At 47.3% G+C, this 18,297-nt stretch overlaps 1 protein-coding gene across 1 annotated transcript in view; it reads right to left on the bottom strand.

Moving 5' to 3' along the window:
- The window catches only part of LOC103803097 (collagen alpha-1(V) chain-like), a 146,386-nt gene that overhangs the window by 76,546 nt on the left and 51,543 nt on the right, over nt 1–18,297 (bottom strand). The window contains 4 exon segments of the mRNA XM_009075634.1: nt 70–100; nt 1,721–1,969; nt 2,090–2,236; nt 3,942–4,073. Coding sequence (XP_009073882.1) covers nt 70–100; nt 1,721–1,969; nt 2,090–2,236; nt 3,942–4,073 — 559 coding nt within the window.

Genomic DNA, 18,297 nt, shown 5'->3' on the forward strand with positions numbered 1-18,297 from the left:
CCTTTGGATGCTTTGCCCAGAGCTGGCTGAGTTTTCCCACAGAAAACCTACACCATGTGTTTCCCCTACCTGAACTTTCCTCCTCTTCTATTTCCTTTTCCTAACAAGTAAAGTGGCCCTTGAGCCTCTTACTTCCTCTTCCAATTATTTTTAAGGTCACTCTATCCAATCTTTAATTCCTCTCTATTAGAAAATTCCAGCTTGGCCAAAGACTTCTGGCTCTGTGTCAGGAAACAGAAGACTTTCCCATCCCTGGGCTCCCTCAGGTTGGCACTGGCTCCCTCGATAGCTGGATGGAGCCTTTGCTGTTTCTCTCTGTGTATCATTTTGGGCTGCTCAACCTCCTCCTCCACCAGACTTTTATCCCCAGTTGGCTGGACTGGATCCTCCCCACGCCCCAGCCCTCAGGGCCCCTGGCTCCCTGCCTTCTCTGCTCCAGCTGCTCAGCTCTTTGCTTGGACACTTTCCCTGACACCTTTTCATTCAAGCTTCCAGGTCCAACTCCAACTATCTTGGCCAACTTTTGCTGTCTCTTTTGCCACCCCCCAGCACCTCCCAGAAAGCCTTGAATTTTGACAGCTCCATAACCAATTCTTCTCCCTTTGAGAAACCACCACCAAACTCTTCCTGGGTGGTAGGATGGGACTTGGTGATGTTATAGAATCATGAGATGGTGTAGGTTGGAAGGGATCTTAAAGACCATCTAGTCCCAACCCCCTGCCTGGTCTTTGTACAGTAAAGGAAGTAACAGGAAAGAAATCCAACCTGAGATCATAGAAGAATTTGGGTTGAAAGGGATCTTAAAGATCACCTAGTTCTACCCTCCTGCTATGGGCAGGAGCACCTTCCACTACACCATGTTGCTCCAAGCCTCATCCAACCTGGCCTTAAACACTTCCATGTTAACCCACTATTGATTCCCATGCTGACATTCCTGGAAAATGAGTAATTTGCCCTTGTAGTGTTGTTATGCTCTTGCTCAGTGAGCTCTACAGCATTGAGTTGCCCAAGAATTTATCTCAGTCCCATCTCAGAGTGTGACCAAAATTCATCTATTTGAGAATCAATATCAAAGGCAAGAACTGGGCAAGGCTTAAGAATAAGAGTCTCAAGCACAGCATATTCCAGCTGAAGCATATAAAAGTGTGGGAAGATAAAACTCCACCAGAAACATCAGCTGTGGGCTCTGGTCTGATCTCATCTCTGAGCAGATCTGTGCACAGAACAGAGAGACTTGTGCTGGGTGAACTCAGGAGTTGGAAATTACCGGTTTGTCCCAGTGTGGAAATGGTTTTTAATAACAACAAACTGCAAACCATAAAGCTGCTACTCAGTGGGAATGACAAACTGAAAAATATTGATGTGCTCCATCAAATCAACATTTTAAGGGCTTATATTAATAGCTTTGAAATAAAATGCTTTGACTTAGATGTTAACATAAGCCCTCATTTCTCCTTTAGTCACACAAACACTTCACCCAAGGAAATGCAGATGTCAGTATGAACAGATTTTTTCCAGGGGAATAATCCTTAACCAAATTCTAAATATCTGTGTTCCACACCCTGAAATATCTGGAGTCAAAATATTTTACAAGAAACTTCCTCCTCCAGCAGCTGCCTAAAGCACTTAGGGATTTGCCATCTGGGTGCTCACATCTCCTTTGCTCTCAGGGCTAGGAAACACCAGAATTCATGAAAAGGGAAAAACTCATTAAAATTACATCAGTTTCGTTGTAGGTGATGACAGTGCTTGTGGGGAGTTCTGCTTCCACAGCATTTTCAGTGAGGCCTCCCTGGGGGTCTACTCCTTCGTTGTAGTTGACATCTTCGTAGGGCATGGGCGTGAAGTACTCCTCGTTGATGATTTCGTAGTTGTACTCATCAACCAGGGGATCATCCACTGTAACATCCTCCTTTGGTGGCTTCCCAGGGTTCCCTCTATCAGGTGGTGGTGTGGGGTCAGGATAATCCTATCGCAGGAAGAAAATGCCAGAATGAGAGAAACAAGAGGAAAATTGGGCATCACCCTCCACCTCCCCTTGTATAAAGGCACCATATATCGACCTCATCGCTGCCAGGGGTCTTGGTACCTGCTTGGTTTCAGGTCTCTCTCCTGCAGCCACTTGAGGAGGGCCAGGTTTGGTGGTGGGAGCTTCAGGCTTTACAGCTTCATCAACATCTTCATAGTAGGGGTACTCGTAGTAGTAGGTGTCACCTTCTCCCTCCCCATCGGTGTACTGCAAAGAGAAGAGGAGAAGCAGAAAATAAAGCAGTAGCAGCAGCTCAGCAGGTTCCTGCCAGCTCCTTTAGGCATTGTGGCTTCAGACTGCCACAGGGCAGGGTTACATTGGATAGCAGGGAGGAATTCTTCCCTGTGAGGCTGCTGAGGCACTGGCTGCCCAGAGAAGCTGTGGCTGCTTCATCCTTGGAAGAGTTCAAGGCAGGGTTGGATAAGCTCAAAGCAACCTGGGCTAGTGGAATGAGTCCCTGCCCATAGGACATTGAACAAGATGATCCGTAAGATCCCAAATCTGTGATTCGCTGCATTTTTTTTAACCTCAGCTTGCTGAGGCCTCCCAGATCCCACACCTGACACACTGTGAGAGGGGAAGAAAGCACCAGACCCACTGAGCTGCTCCAAGCAGCAAGAGATGCTGCTTTCACTCATGCGACTGCACTAACAGCATCCGTGTGACTCCCCATCCCCCAGGGCCTGCAGGCACAGGGGCTTGGGGAAACAAGAGATTTGCAGCCTTTTCCACAAGGCGTCAGTCATTCTTCAGGATGAAATCCACCCCCAGCAGCTGCTTCCAGCCAGGCATGGCAAAGCTCCTCACCAGCCCGTGGCTCTCGCTGCCAGCAGACACCGACGCGTGGAAGAGTTGTTCCTACATGGAACAACGGAGCCCTAGAACAAGCCAGCTCTTGTAGAAGTCCTGGCTCCAAAAGGAGAGCTTTCTTCTCCTACTACCACATATTTTGACTGTACCAATGTCTATTTTATTTTGCTTATTTATTGTTTCTCCAGAAGTGCTGGTGGAGCAGCTCCAACGCTTCCCTGGGGCTGTGCCTCACCGTGAGCATCACTCTGCTCCCCAAAGCCCTGCTTAGGCACGGGAATAATTCAATCCCAACGCTAAACTGGAATGTGTTGATGGCATTCCAGCTTTGTGGGGATTCAGCAGAATCTAACAACAGCTGAAATCATGCATGGACCAGCACATCAGAGCAAAGGAGTTGCTGAGATGTGGCTGAGGATGTCAGATATGCTATGAGCTGAGCCTGAGACCTCTCCAAAACGTATAAAATTCTTCTGGAAATAAGTCACATTTAGACATTTCTAATTGGGCAGCAGAAATAAAAATATATCCTGAATCAGCCCTTTTTTTTTTTTTCTTCTTTTAAATAAAAGACCGGAGCCTCACTCTGTGCAAAAACTATTGAGCACAGCAGCTTAGAGGGATGAGCTGAGAGCACTTGTGCCAAAATGAAATTCAAATGTCAAATCCAGGGGCAAAAATGTTCTCCCTTCCTTTAACACCTGTTGTTTCAAAGAATAATGGAAAAGAACTGTTTAATCCCTTTACAAGCTCAACAGTAAAATCTGCAATTGAGAAACAGGTGCTGTTCTGGCCAGGACTTGACCTGCCAGAGAAGGTCAGAATTCCACACTCGGCTCACGTTGTCTCTCCTGCAAGTTTGTGAGCTCCAGACGAATATTTATTCCAGTCTCTGGAAATGGGTGGAGTGCAGAAGGAAGGGAAACTCCCAAGGGCAAGAGCCAAGCCCAGAACCTGTAAATCCTTAAAGCTCTGTCTTGGCTGCTACAGATGAGTCGCAGAGAAGCTGAGCAGGAGGGAGAAACCAAGTGTGTTTGTAGCTGTGATATGGAATCAGATTCTGCTGCCCCCAAAACATGCCCAGACTCTGTGAGATACTTACATATTCATCCTGGTTGGGGTCCTGGGACTGGGGGGCATCGGGGATGGCAGTGTCACAGTCAGGGCTGTAGTGTTCACAGTAATCCAGGGCTGCTCGAGGGTCTGCCACGATCAGGAGCTGCTGGATGTCACCCTGTGGGGAAGGGACAACAGAGGCTCAGCAGGATGTAGAGCCATCAGCTCAAGGCTGCAGTCAAGGGGATGAACACCACCAAGAAATCAAAAGCAAAACACCTGGTAATTGTCCCTGAGATGAACCAAGCAAAACCCTCCATGGCCAGGGTCAGGTCAAGGAGCTTCTTATCTCAGGCTGCTCCATGAGGTGTGAAGCTGCTGTGCTTCATCTCCAATCCCAAATACATCTCCCCAAAAGACAAGCACATCTGCAGAATGTCTCCTCCATGCCTACAGCACAGTTAGAGCCCCAGGCAAGGTGAGAGTGGGGAAAATAAGAGAAAATGGCTCTGTGCACCCCAAATCAGCTGTGTTTTAGGGACCATAAACTCCTTTCCACCTTGTCCTATCCAGTCTAACAAGCTGCTTATTGCCCTCAGAGTTTCTCTGCTTCTCCCACCCCACCAGCTGGTGACATAAAAGACATCACCCCCCTTCTACATCTTGCCTCACCTTGATTTTCCACCTGCAACAGTGTGGCAGACACAGAAAGGGATTAGAAATGCATCTGATAATCCAAGGAAAGAGCAAAGAGGGAGGAGGCTGCAGTGGTTTATTAAAACCCAGGTGCAGAGGCAGCTCATTAGGCACTGAGGCTGGTTAATAAGGGCACTCACTACAGAGAGAATCAAGCTCGAGGCAGTACAGCCTGAAGATCAGAGCAGAAATTGCTCTTCAGTCTCCTAAAGAACCACCACATTGCTTAGCCACAACACCAAGAGCAGCTGGTTCAGTAGACAGTTACATAAGACTTCACTACTTGGATGGTTAGAGCTGATACTTTAATTAGGGCAGGAATAATCTTATTTAATAACAGAAAAACATGGCTAAAGCATCAGGGGAATGAGCAGGAGCTTTACAACAAAACTGGGAGGATGATTTGGGTATGTAATAGGAACCAGAAGCTCCAGAACTTGGCCAGACTGCCAAACAGCCCCATGGAAAACCAAAGGATGTTGTTGAAATCATGGGCCAAATCTGCCTTGGGACAAGCTGTGCATGGTGCAGCTGTGGGTGTTGTTGGGTCCATGGGGAGCTAAGCCCCAATGAAATGGTACCACTTACCTCACCCAAAAAAGGTGCTGGTTACAGTTTTGGCAGAGGGAAAGAAGGTTGGGAGGACCATGAGGACCTGGCTCTGAGGGGAAGGAGCTTTGTCTTATACAATGTTTCCATTCCCAACCAGCTCTGCCACCACCTGCCAATGGGACCTACATGGGGAACTTGGCATAGTGTGACCTAGAGGACATCGCCCAGCCCTGAGTAGAGACTGGAAGGAGCTGGGGGGTCATGGAGTTACTCACACCATATATTACCATCCCTGTCTTCAGTTCCATCCAGTGGAGGATGCCCAGCCTGGCTAAGGAGCTTTGTTTCAAGTGGATAATGTGAAGACCCTTCCAGCTGCTATTTCTGCACACAGGACCTCGGTCACCACTCACTGACACCCCAGTTAAGCCCTTCTCTCACTCAGGTGGTTAAAGCTCCCCAGTTTCCAAAGGGTGATGGGGAGTGTCCAGCACTATTGGGATAAGCTGAAATAAACCAGCCTCAAAGCAGAGCTGGTACTTGTCTCCAAGAGGCAAGGAAGGGTGAAAAAGCTTTTTCTTCCTGATAAGGATGGATTTACACCTCAAGGAGAGCTGATAGTCTTCATCCTATAAGTGACCAGGACTATAACTGTGTTTCCTCAAGGAACAGATAAAGCAAGGAAAGGCATGTTGGCTAAACACAGTGCAAAAGGTTAAGCAGAAGAGAATTTGCTAAAGCTGAGTTTGCTTTTAGCTGATGGCAGCTCCTGGGCTACGCATGGGGAGAAATCCTGGCTCAATCCCACCCTGCTTCCCTGCAGGAGCTGAGCATCCTCTGGCTTTGATGGCTCAAGGCATTGGCAGTGCCTTTGAGTCCGTGGAAAAAGAACCACCTGCAAGTCCCAGGGGCCACAGCAGAAATCCTAAAGTCACTCAGCACACTAAAGGACAGTGCTGGCTCGGTGGTTGCTGCTGAGTGAGCTGGGGAAGCTTCCTGCTCATCCTGGGTCAAGAGCCTGAGGAAATCAGTACATAACTGAATACATTTGGTATGCAGAGAGTGCCAGGGAAAAGCAAGAGCTGCCTCAGACAGCTCCTCTAGAGCTTCCCAAGCACATCCCACATGCCTACTATTTGCCCAGCTCCTTTTCAAACCAAATCCATCACCCTGCCCCAAGAAGTTCATCCTTTCCTTGTTTTTCCAGCAGCATGCAAAAATCAGGGAGAACCAAGGCACTCGATTCTGGAGGGCTGAGAGCCCCAGGGAGCAGCCAAGCTCCAGCACAGTGACATGGGTTGAACAGCTCAGTGGTGGGGGAAGGAGGAGAACTCAGGGGGTCGCTAGACCATTCATCTTTGTTTCATTAACAGCAAGTGCACAGCACTGGTGGCTCCCCCGTGTTAACACTTGTAAAAAGCAGGCAGGAGTAAAAACCTTGTTAGCAAGATTCCCAGTCAATTGACCTCATCCCTCAGTGCAAAACAATAAAATGGGCTAATTTAGACCGGAATAAAAAGCCCCACTATCTGAACCTCACAAAAGCTGCACAAAGCTCTGCTGTCAAGAGCCCCATTTCTTTGATTTAAAAAGCCGACTTTAAATGGAGCGAACCGTGCTGGGAGCTTCGGGAGCCTTTTGTGTCCTCTCAAGTGTGTTGCTGCTAATCCATTTCAGGCGGAGATCGCTGCCCCCCGTCCCTGGGTGGGAGGACAAAGGGGCAGCCAGCCCTGCTCCCAGCCCTGCTCTCCAGCCTCACTCAAGTGTCTATTTGTTCCACTGTTGTGGGTACACAAACCACCCAACGCCTCTCTCCTTCCACCCTCAGCCTCTGCTTTCTGCAGTGATAACGAAGGTACCGTTAATTCACACACACTGTGTTTTCCATGAACCCTATTTAAGACAGACAACTTGCAATTGTACCAATTAAGTGATTTAAAGACTTTACCAGCCAAAACATTGAGGGGGTTAAGACTTATTTTCAAGTAAAGAGGTATTTAAATCAGAGAGTAAGTTGGTAATGCTCTGGTGATGCTTCAAGGGAGAAGTCACCAGCACAGTGTTCTCCAGCCTCAGCCACCCACACAAGGTAGTGGGTTATGTTCTCTCTTGGTAGCTAGATAAGTTGGGCACTCAGGGCTCAAGAAATTTCTCCAGTAACAGGTATTTTGTAGCCTGCAGGGGCAAAGCACAGTTGTGCTTGTGCCCATGGTTCTGACAGCACAGTGAGACCTCAAAAGTCAGAGGTACAGTAAGAGCATCATTCCAGAGTCCCTGTTTAAACACAAATGCTCCAGAAAAGAAGCCAAACTGCAGCAATGGGGTCAGATAAAGCCTCATCATCTTCCCTACTCCCTGTACCAGTTGTGCTTTCTGGTTCAATAAAAAATTTGAAAAGGAGCAATATAAAGGTTGATTTTTTGTTTTTTTGCCTGAAAAGAACCTCTATTTCATCCATCAGAAGAGCTAGTTTTTAAAACAGGAGAATAAATCACATTTTACCCTTTACTCCTTAAGCTTCTGATGAAGAGGAAGAGGCAGGACAGCACAGTTAGGAAAATGATTGTGAATTGTGAGGCTTTTATTTGCTCCACCAAACAGATGTAAGTGCTAACTGTCAGGACCAGTAAGAATCTGCCTGACATTTATGGTAAAGCCATTTATGCCTGATGACTCATTTGCTTTATGGATTAAGTTCCATCAAGCCAGTTTAATTCAGCTCCCCAGCCAGCTCCCAGACAAGGCTGGAAAAGCTCTTTCTAGAGCATTTTTTAACACTTATTCTATATGCGTGCAAAAAATGTCACATCACTTCCAATGACATCAACTTCAGCAACTTGGAGAAATCCTTGTGGTTCAACAAAAAAAAAGCCAAAAAAAACCAGCTGGAAAGGATAATCAGAGTGACTTCATCTGGCATTGGCAGCAGCTCCATAAATACTGGGATTCTGCAGGGCTCTCACTGCACTGCACTGATAATTAACTGGACTGTTGGTTTAGTGCATTATACCCCCAAAGTCTAAGAGACTCAACATCCCTAAGAATAAATCCTGCTTGATGTGCTTTTTTATACTCCTAAAATTGGATAAACACAGGCCTGGGCTTTATGGTTGTTACACAAAAAGCTTCCAAATCATTGGAAGTAACTGAGATGTTGCTGAGATTTATGATGACAAACTCACTGGTTCCATCAACCCAAACCCTGTTGGGAGGCTGAGGAGTGGCAGAGGTTCAATGCAGCTCTATGATGAAGTGGAAGTTTAGAGATGTCAGCCACCAGTGAGCTTCGAAAAAAACCTAATTCCTGTCTCAGAGATATCTGCCAGCCCTCAGATGTTCCACTTGGTAGAACCTGTCAGCAGCACGTGCCCGTGGATGTTCACTGCTATGGACACAGCAGCTGTCCTGCTCCAGGGCTCCAAGCAGGATGGTGCAAGAGTGGTGTAGGAAAGGAAGGGAAAGCAAAGGAGGAGCTGGGACTCACCATGCCCATGGCTCTGGCAGCATAGTGAGAGCCCAAGTCAGAGGTACAGTAAGTGCTCAGACCATCTCTGCATCCTTTGCTGGACTGGAATCATCCCAGAGTCCCTTGTTTAAGGACAGCTGCTCCAGATAAGTAGCCATGGGGTCAGATGAAGCCTCATTGTCACTCTCAATCCCTATGCCTATGTCCTGAGCCCCTTTTCACTGTCTGGCCACAAACAGGAGTGATTTCACCAGGCAGAGCAACTGATACCCAAACGTATCCTCTGGCCTTCCACATCTTTGACACTACAGAACAGGAAGGCAATAGCTGAAAGTCTGGCTAAATATAATCATAATTAAAAAAAAAAAAAAAAAAGGCTTGACTCACATGCAATTCTGAGTCAGCTACACATACTTGGTGGTTTGGAGAAATCCAGGCAGATGTTTGTGTCCCTGTCCTGCACAGAGGACCTGCAGGATGGGACGGGACAGCTTTGCCGTGAGACCTCTGCTATTTCCCCTCTTGGCCTCCAGTTAGCACAAGAACAGCTCCCGCTGGCTTTTGGCACTCAGGAGCCTGCTCTGAGTTTTCTTTAGAAAAAAACAGGTTTAATTAAGCAGAACAAGGATAGAAGTTTCACTAGGACTAAATATGGCTTCAAGGAAAAACCCTCCCAAGGGCTGATAACAGTTTCTCACGCCATCTCCATCCGGGGACCCCAAGAAACCTCTCCCATAACTCAGCCCAGCCCTGCACTCCCCTCCACCCCCAGCTCAGCCCTGAGCATGTCTGAGAGCAAACTCACAGAACACACAGTAATTATTTGGACAACCCACAAGCCTTTTTCCCTGACCACAGCAACAAGAAGAAAATAAGCCCTTTGGCTCAATGGTAATTAACCTCCCCAGGAATTTTTCACCCTTTCTATTTTACAATCCCAGAAAGGGACCCAATTTCCTATCACGCAAGGATCCATTAACTCCCTTAGCCCTGGCTGCTGCCTTTGAATAACTGGGACAGGGAAGCACTGTCCCCTCCTCTTCCCATTCCCTGAACTGTGCTACTCTCTGCTCCATGCTGTCCCCAACACCTAGACCTGCTCCAACAGGTGGAAACAGTTGGGCAACACCATCTTGTGCTTCCTCCATCCATAAGTGCTGGATCCTCCTGGCTCTTTCTTAAAATTAAGAGGCTTTTTGAAGCATTTCCTATGTGCTTGCAGAGAGCACAGCACGCTGGAGGTCTGTCTGTGTGCTATCACAGTCTGACTGAGGAGCAGTTTAACAAGGACTCCTGACTGGAAGGGAAGGACAAGCAATTCTGTGCGAGGGGAACAAAAGCCAGATGGCTTTGCTAATTCTGGAAAGCTCTCCTGAAGGAGTTGTCGCTCTGCCAATACCCAAATACCAGTCAAGGACTCGAGTCATTAGCAGAGTAGGAGACACTAATGCAAGGTTCATTTCCAGGTGGCTACTTCCCACCCCCTTCCAGTCCTAATAAGCACAGAGTGTAAATAACCCCCTGCCCTAATGCAAACACTCCCCAGCAGCAGCCACAGCTATCGGCACAACACTGAGCACCCTCTGCTCTTGCTGGAGCAAATGTGAAGCCAGAGCTTATGCCAAAGTCCTTTTTTTTGTTTGTGAACACAGAGCTAATTCCCAAAGACAACATACACAGCATTCCCCAGCAGTATGGATTATTTACAGGGCAGTGCTTACAGGATCTGTGCACTGTTGAGTTTCTGAGCCTCGACGGCTGAAAGGTTTTCTTGCCTTTCTGAATGGCTGAGTTTGTCAAACTCAGTCATCATTGCTGACTTCTTCCTGCCACTTTCCCTGGAATCCTCACCCTATCCTGACAGCCCAGAGTCCCTTTGCTCTCTCCAGTCCCCTGTAACAGCTCTACAGCTCCCTTTCCTCAGCCCTCTGCTACTCTGCTCCACTGAATATCACATCCTGCCCCAAGAGCTTCTCAGGTAGCAACCAATGATGCCCTGAAGAGAACAGAAAAGATACAAGATGCAAAAACCTAACCAAGCTCAAATGGACATTTAATGATGGGGCAAGAGCCCAAGCCAAGCTCCAGATTCACCACACATCCTCCCTGCCCCACCTCCCATCCCTTCACTGATTCATCCCCAGGCACTTCACCTAGTTGAAACCTCCATCCTTTCAGGAGACATCTAATCATGAGCATTAAAATTCCCCAAAAGCTCTGGGGCTGCTTTATGTTTTGAGGCAATTGTACTTCACCCTGTTCAACCTTGCCCCTGCCTGGCTGAGGGGGTCAGAGTGCTCAGATGAAGCATCACATGTGCATTGCACAGTGTTACCCTGTGGCTCCCACCACCATCCATAAATGAGGATTACTTCCAGTGGGAAATCCATCTTTCCTAGCTAAATACCAGTGCCTAGACCTTGGAGGGGAGTTTTTGCTCAAAAAACGTACCAAATGAGTGGAAAAACCCAGCTAAGGCAAATTAGCAACCTGCCATTTAATTAAGATCCAGGAACTTTGGGAATACAAGGCAGAGAGGAAAACGATCCTTAAGACAGAGGCAGCTCAGAAAACAGGTGGTGTTGGCAGAAGCACAGAAAGATCAAACCTACAAAATATTTGCTGAAGGCCATCACAGCAATGAGTTTCTCCAGGGGTTTGGTTTCCAAGCTGGAAAAGGTACTGCCAGAAGAGAGCAGCATCCCTGAGATCTGTCCCACTCATGGATGGGCAGAGCTGAGCTGCACAACAGCCACAGCGGCTGTTGCCAAGGGGCATTTTCTCCGGCAAATGGAAAATTTAGGCTAGAAAAAAAGAAGCAAAACCAGGAAAAACTGCAATGTGGTTGATGTCTCTTGTCCTTACAACACTGCTAAGCATCCACAGGAGCATCCCAGGTCAGGCAGTGCAGAGCAGGAGGCAGAGTCCCTCACACCCACATACTGCTGGATGTGTCCAGCTTCCCCTTGACTCATGTCTGGTGCTGCAAACCTCCAGGCATTGGCTGTGTGAGCCACTGCAAGGCAGAAAAGGCCTTTGAGTACTTACTGCAGCTAATTACACGAGGAAGCAGGATCCACCCAGAGGAGAAATGACTCCTTGGCTTGTGTTTATCCTCATTCCTTACAGTTCTCTGCAGGCAATGGACATCAGCCACTCTGAACGTGGTGGCATCATCATCACCCACCACAGCCCTTTGGAACAGAGTCTTTGCAAGCTTTGATTTTCCATTCTACTTCAAGTTCTCTGCTCATCCAGGCCCCTCTTAAAACTGCTGCTATCCATGGATTTGTCTGCATTCCTCCTCTTTTGACTATCTCTCTCTCTATGGGATGGGAAGGTATGTCCAGGGCAAAGCAGCCAAGGGGCTGCAGGAAAGGAAAAGGCAGCCAAGATGTCTTAAAAAAATAAAGCAAATACAAAGACCTGCTAAAAACACTCAGAGAAAGATATCCTTAAATCAACAACCATCATGTTCAGACACTCTGCTGGCTATTTTCATCTATTTATGTCTGTTAAAGAAACCACAGTTTATCTACTAAGATGTTTTTGGGTGTAAAACAATCAGGTTTTGGACATGAAAAGGAGGATGGGACTGAATGGTTTTCCCTGCTCCATGGCCCCAGCCTGGAAGGATGGATGGACTGGGAGAGGGGCTGCACTCACTGGTGTGACAAAAGGCTGCTTTATATTCCCTCCTTCTCTACAGCTTGGCCAAGCACTGTGGTAACACAGCAAAAATAATATGAGAGGTTTCTGCAGCTCTTTTGCAAAGAGAGGAAAAATAATAGCACAGTTCAGGTTTTTAAAGGGAAAAATAGAAAGAAAGAAGAACCCCCTGACAGTCTTACCTCTCTCCACCCCAATAAAGAGAGGACATTACAATAGGAAAATGAAATCTGAGAGTTAAGTCAGTCTTTAGATTTGCAAAATGAGCATGTTTAAATGTTGGGTTTAATTGTGTGTTCTGGGCAGATGGTCTGAGCCCCCCCAGCAGATTAGAAACATATGTGAAGGACAAGGAATCTAACCCACAGGTTTTTATTAAACTCCATGACTTCTAGTTCAAATTTCATCCCACTGAAGTAAATATTTGCTCTCTAAAGCAGCAGCTGCATGTTAGGATCCCCACAATGGATGTTTCATACATGCACACACATGTGCAGCTGCCCATAGCTGCTGTCCCCTACTTGGTGACAAACTTTAGAGGTGTCAATGTGACATCCTACCCACGTGGCTGAAGCTGATTTTGCATATCTAAGCATGAATATTTGTCCATGTGACATCTACAGATGCAGCTGTCAAGCACTGCTAACCTACATGAGGCTCCTCCACTGCTAGAGCAGAAAGGACCCAAAATTTAGGCACTTCTGAAAGACCCTGACTCCCTAATGACTTAGTTGCCACATCAGGCATGGGATTTGCACCTTGCTGAAGCCTGAGGTCTCTCTTGTGGCTTTCCCAAAACCAAGGCTCAATCCTTATCTTGACATCTCCCTGTGAAAGGGAGATGTGTTTACAGAGTGCCTGAGCTTCACCTCCCAAGCCAAACACACAATTTCCACAGGAGCACTGACCACAGCCATGTCTGCAGGGATGGTCCCTTTGGAGAACACCAGTGCTCTCCACCAGCCTTGAACCTCTCCTCTGGAAAGGCTGACCCCAGGCCAGCTTGGAGCCATTTACCTCCCTCCCCAGTCATACAAACCAATCCCTAATCATCTTTCGGATTTCCATCACCTGCAGGAGATGCAAAGCCAAACCACAAGACCTGCTCATGGCACCACCAGTGCTCTGATTTCAGCCCCAGTAGTGCAAGAAGCTCAGACCCTCAGCTGGTGAGCCCCAGGTCCAGGAGGACCTTAGAGTTAGAGGATGAAGAACTGTTGGCCATGTTGGACAGAGCTTGGAGCAGCTTGGGCTAGTGGTCAACCTGGACTTGTCCAACCCCATGACAGGGGTGGAACAAAATTATCATTAAGGTCTCCTCAAGTCTAGACCATTCTGTGATTCTATGAAGAACTGCTTCCAATTACTACAGGGCCCGTCCTCAGCTGCCACTTTTCTTTTGAGAAACCATTTACAGATCTCTTCCAGAACCTTCTCCAAGAACAGAAAATGGGTCAGGAGATGAAGCCCCTTGGCTCGCTGGGACTGAGCCACCAGAGGTTCTCATAGCCATGGGGTGGAAACCTTGCAATGGATCTATCTAGACCAGGCTTGACTGGAAGAAATAACTCCTCTGCAGGCTTATTTTTGAGTTGCTATCTGGGCAAAGCTGTTCCTTCTATTTCGGAGTAAGAATGAAAAAAAAAGAGGTAAAAAACCTGACTGCAGAGAAACCTTCCAAGGTGACTCAGTTTTCTTTGGCTGCTCCAAAACTCCCATGAACATGGTAAATAGTCTTTCTTTTCCCCCTCTCCAGTTTTGACTGAAAAATAGGAAACTCAATTCTGAGAAGAGCTGGAATGAGAGAAAAGCAGGTTTAGACTCTGCATGCAGAGCCAGCTTGGCAGGAGGACTTGGCACACTCACACCATCTCCTAGGGAATGTGGGAGATGTTAAGGTCAGACCTGGTGTAGGTTCTTAGCAAACCTGCTCTGTGCATGCTCCTGTGTGGGATCTTAGCTGGTACCTCCATTCAGAACCAGCTCTTGCACTTTTTACCAGCACAATTTGCTCAAGCAGAACTGGATCTCTCCCTACAAGGCTCCTACTTAGAGGAAGTATCTGGAGTTAAGCTGTTGTAGGCATATGCTAGAGGAAAACACAACCTTCTGACCACCTCTGTGATAGGTACTGCTAGTACCTCAATATCCACCTCGTGTACATCAGAAACCACATTGAGAGCTATTTAATTTGCAGGTTTAAACCAGCACATGAGGAAATATTCTCCTGTAATGAATTCATTAGGACAGCAATGCAGTTTTTTGGCTGGTTTCCCTTGAAAGCAAGTCCTGTGTGATCTCTTTGTGCAGCCACAGGTGTGTGTGTGTGTCTAGCTCAATAACTCATGAACCTGAGAGCTGATTTCAATCACTTTTGACAGAGGAAAAAGGCTCAAGATAATTAAACTGCTATAAATGTCATGGAAACAGACAGCTCAGTAAAAGACATCATCCCAGTTCATTGTCTGGGGGAGGCTTGGAGGGGAGTTCACATCTGAGCAGATATAGGCATGCACAGAACACATCTTTAATATTCCTACCATCTCTTTAGTGTTCCTGCCATAAGTTTAAGCAACCACAAGACACAAATTAGAAGGAACCTAGACCTACCTAATCTCAGATCATCTCTGAGATTCCCAAATCCCACAGCAACTGCAAAAAGATGAGCTGAAGGACCACAAAATAAGCAGGTTTTCTTACTCTTCTGCCTAGATGTGGAAAACACCCTCTGCTCCTCAGTTTTCCACACACAAGAATAAAGGAGGAGAAAACTGAGCAGCTCCAGGGCCCAGCTAGCCACTTTTCCTTGGCAGCTCCCAGAGGAATAGCATGGGACAGGGCAGAGCCCAAGGGTTTGTTGGTACCTGTCATAAGATGCCAACCACATTCATGCTGGCATTACCACCTCAGATGAGCCTCTACCCAGGTCAGTGGTTTTTCCATCTGCACGACACACTTGTAATCAGTCCTGACTCTCCAAACACACCAGGATCAAACCCTGGGAGTTATTTTTTCCTCTCTGCCCACACAGCAGCCTGTCACTCTGTCATTTCTGCCTTCAAACTCCTCATTTGGTCCCTTCAAATCAGCATTGATGTTCTATTCCACACAAATTACAGCCCTGAGCCCTAAGAATAGAAGCTCCACAACCACTATGTGCTGTGTTGTCGCTGGTTTTACATCTAGCCCAAACACACAACCTTTATAGCACAGTCACTAAACAGCTGGGGGTTTTTTTCCTCCCCCTCCAAATTCCAAATGGTTAGTGGAAATGTATAGGATACCTTTGAACAAAACTGAGTGTACCACCAAGTTCACAGGTATCAAGGCACCCACCATCTCTTTACAACACTAATATCACCCACTGGGAGTGACTTAACAGCAGGAGATACCTCAAAACCCCCAAATATATCTCTCATTTATCTACCCAAAATTAAAACCTTTTTTTCCCTTTCTCCAAGTTATTTTCTATCCCAAAGTATTCACAAAATCCCCAGTGTGAATAACTCCCACAGCAGCAGTTTTTCCAGCAGTTCCTTCCAACTGTTTTCCAATAGGAGCTGCTTTGGCTTGGGAACATTCACACGGTGTGGTTTTGTTCCCTAATTGAAGCATCAAGTCAGATTATGCTCCTGAACCCTCACAAGCAGCAAATTAGACCATTCACCAGAAAAAAAAATAGAAAAATCTCTTTATACTTGCTCAAAAACTTTACTTCCATGGATAAGTTTCAGCAAAGCAACTCAGGAGGCACCTGGAAATAGGATTTTTGCAATTTTAGCCTCTTGACAGTCAAGGAAAGGAATTTTCATGCAAGGATAAAGCAATGGGATGGTGTGAACTGGTGGTGCTGTCCCTGACAGCCATCCCCAGTGCCGTGAGTGCCAGCAAGGCTCAGCATCCCACACAACTCATTGAGGCCTCTGGAAAGCTGCATTAACTCATAGCCTGGCCGTTGTGGGAGGCATTTCCATAGAGGGAAGAGAGGGTCAGCCTGACCTTCATGTCCAGCTTGGAAATGAAAAGAGAAAGGCAAAAGAAAAACCCCACAAAGGCTCAGCCTAGGCCTTAGAGACATGAATGGGACAAACTGAATGGATGGCATTGTGTTCCCTGTTCTGCCAGGCCTTTAACAGGCAGTTAATAATGCTGAGAGAGTGAGAAGATGAAACCATAAGCAGTTTTGCAATAATTCCCTCATTTTCCATGCTGTGTGTCCCTTTCTGCAGCCTCTCAATGCCCCGTGCTCCATATGGCAACCTCCAAAAGAGATGTTCTCCATTTTCCTCATGGCATTCATTAGGAAGCCCTGGAAGACACCCAAGTCCCCATTTTCCCTTGTCCTCCACTGCTCTCTGAGCACCAGGTAGCTCAGGCTGTTCCCAGGCAGTGCCACCTTTCTGCACCACAGGTTTAAGGGTCAGAGGAGCCCTCAAAGTTGATAAGAAGACTGGAGCATCTCCCCTATGAGGACAGGCTGAGGAAGTTGGGGCTGTTAAGCCTGGAGAAGAGAAGGTCGTGTGGAAATCTCACAGTACCTCCAGGGCCTGAAGGGACTTCCAGGGAAGTTGGTGAGGGACTCCTGGTTAGGAACTGCAGGGACAGGACAAGGACTAATGGGTACAAATTGAAAGAGGTTTGAATTTAGGTTAGATTTAGGAAGAAGTTTTTAATTTAGGAAGAAATTTTTCCCTAAGAGGTTGGTGAGACACTGGCACAGGTTGCCCAGGGAGGTAGTAGATGCCCCAACCCTGACAATGTTCCAAGCCAGGTTGGATAAAGCCTTGAGCAGCCTGCTCTGATGAGACATGTCCCTGCCCAGGGCAGGGGGTTGGGACTAGATGATCTCTAAGCTCCATTCCAACCCCTAAAATTCTCTGATTCTCTGAATGCCCTGCACTCCACAGCACAGGCTCAGCAAAGAGATTTCCTCAATTTTCCTCATGGCATTCATTAAGAATTCTTGGAAGACACCTAAGACCCCATTTCCTCTTGTCCTTCACTGTGCTCTGAGCACCAGGTAGCCCAGGACAGCCTGGTTGTCCCCAACCAGCACCACCACTCTTGGGTCCCAGTTGTCACCTTCCCAAGGCCATCCAGACCCTGAGCAGCCCCACAGCCTGGCTGGTGTGCCCATCCATGATCCAGGGAGCAGCTCTGGGCAGTGCCCTGTTCCCCAGGCTTCCTTTTCCATAGGAAAGGAGGAAATGGCAGCATCTTCCTTGGAGAGGAGGTGCTGCCTGGAGGGGAATGTGCAGTCTCCAAAAACTCCATGTAATCCCAAATTATGGCCAGGAAGGCTGCCAGAGTCTGCCCAGCCTTCACTTGGCTTCTTGTGGTCATGCAGACCTGACCACATACCCCAATTCCCTATTTTCCTTACCATTTCACTTCGTGCTGCATTTCCCTTCAGCCAACTCCATCTCCTGATGTCACCAAGGGGCTGATCACACTCTTCCAAGTTTCCTCTCTCCCTCCAAATCAAATAATCCACTAATAACTGAGCTCAAGGCCTGGCTTTTTCCTATAGGAGTTATTTCTCAATGACATATGTGTGAACATAAGGGATAACTTAAAACCAGCTTCTCCCTCATTAGAAGCTGCAGCACAGCACATCACTCTGTTGCTCCTTTGTGTCTTCCCTCTCTGTGCTGAACGATGCTGTTTCCTGGCTCTGGTTTCACATTGATTTATATCCCTTTCATCTATGGAAAATTAGGAACAAGATCAGCTCCTGCTGCCTGTGCCTCCCATGTGAAGATGGATATGGCAGTGGGTTGTAAGGGGGACTCTCACAGTGGAAAATATGGAGTAAAGCAAAGCTCCTGGCTTGAGTTACTTGAAAACTCCTTGCTGGAGCTGCTCTGAGCCAAAGTAGAGACAGTTGCTTGGTTTTAACTCAGCCCTGTGTAAACAGGGTCATGGTGTCTGCCTGGGAGGTGTTATTCCCAGTGACCCAGAGAGCTCTGGGCTTCATTCCCACCCCAGGCTAGGATGGAGGTGAGGGATGCAAAGGGAA

The sequence above is a fragment of the Acanthisitta chloris genome, unplaced genomic scaffold (genome assembly GCF_000695815.1).
Source record: "Acanthisitta chloris isolate BGI_N310 unplaced genomic scaffold, ASM69581v1 scaffold2255, whole genome shotgun sequence".
Lineage (NCBI taxonomy): Eukaryota > Metazoa > Chordata > Aves > Passeriformes > Acanthisittidae > Acanthisitta > Acanthisitta chloris.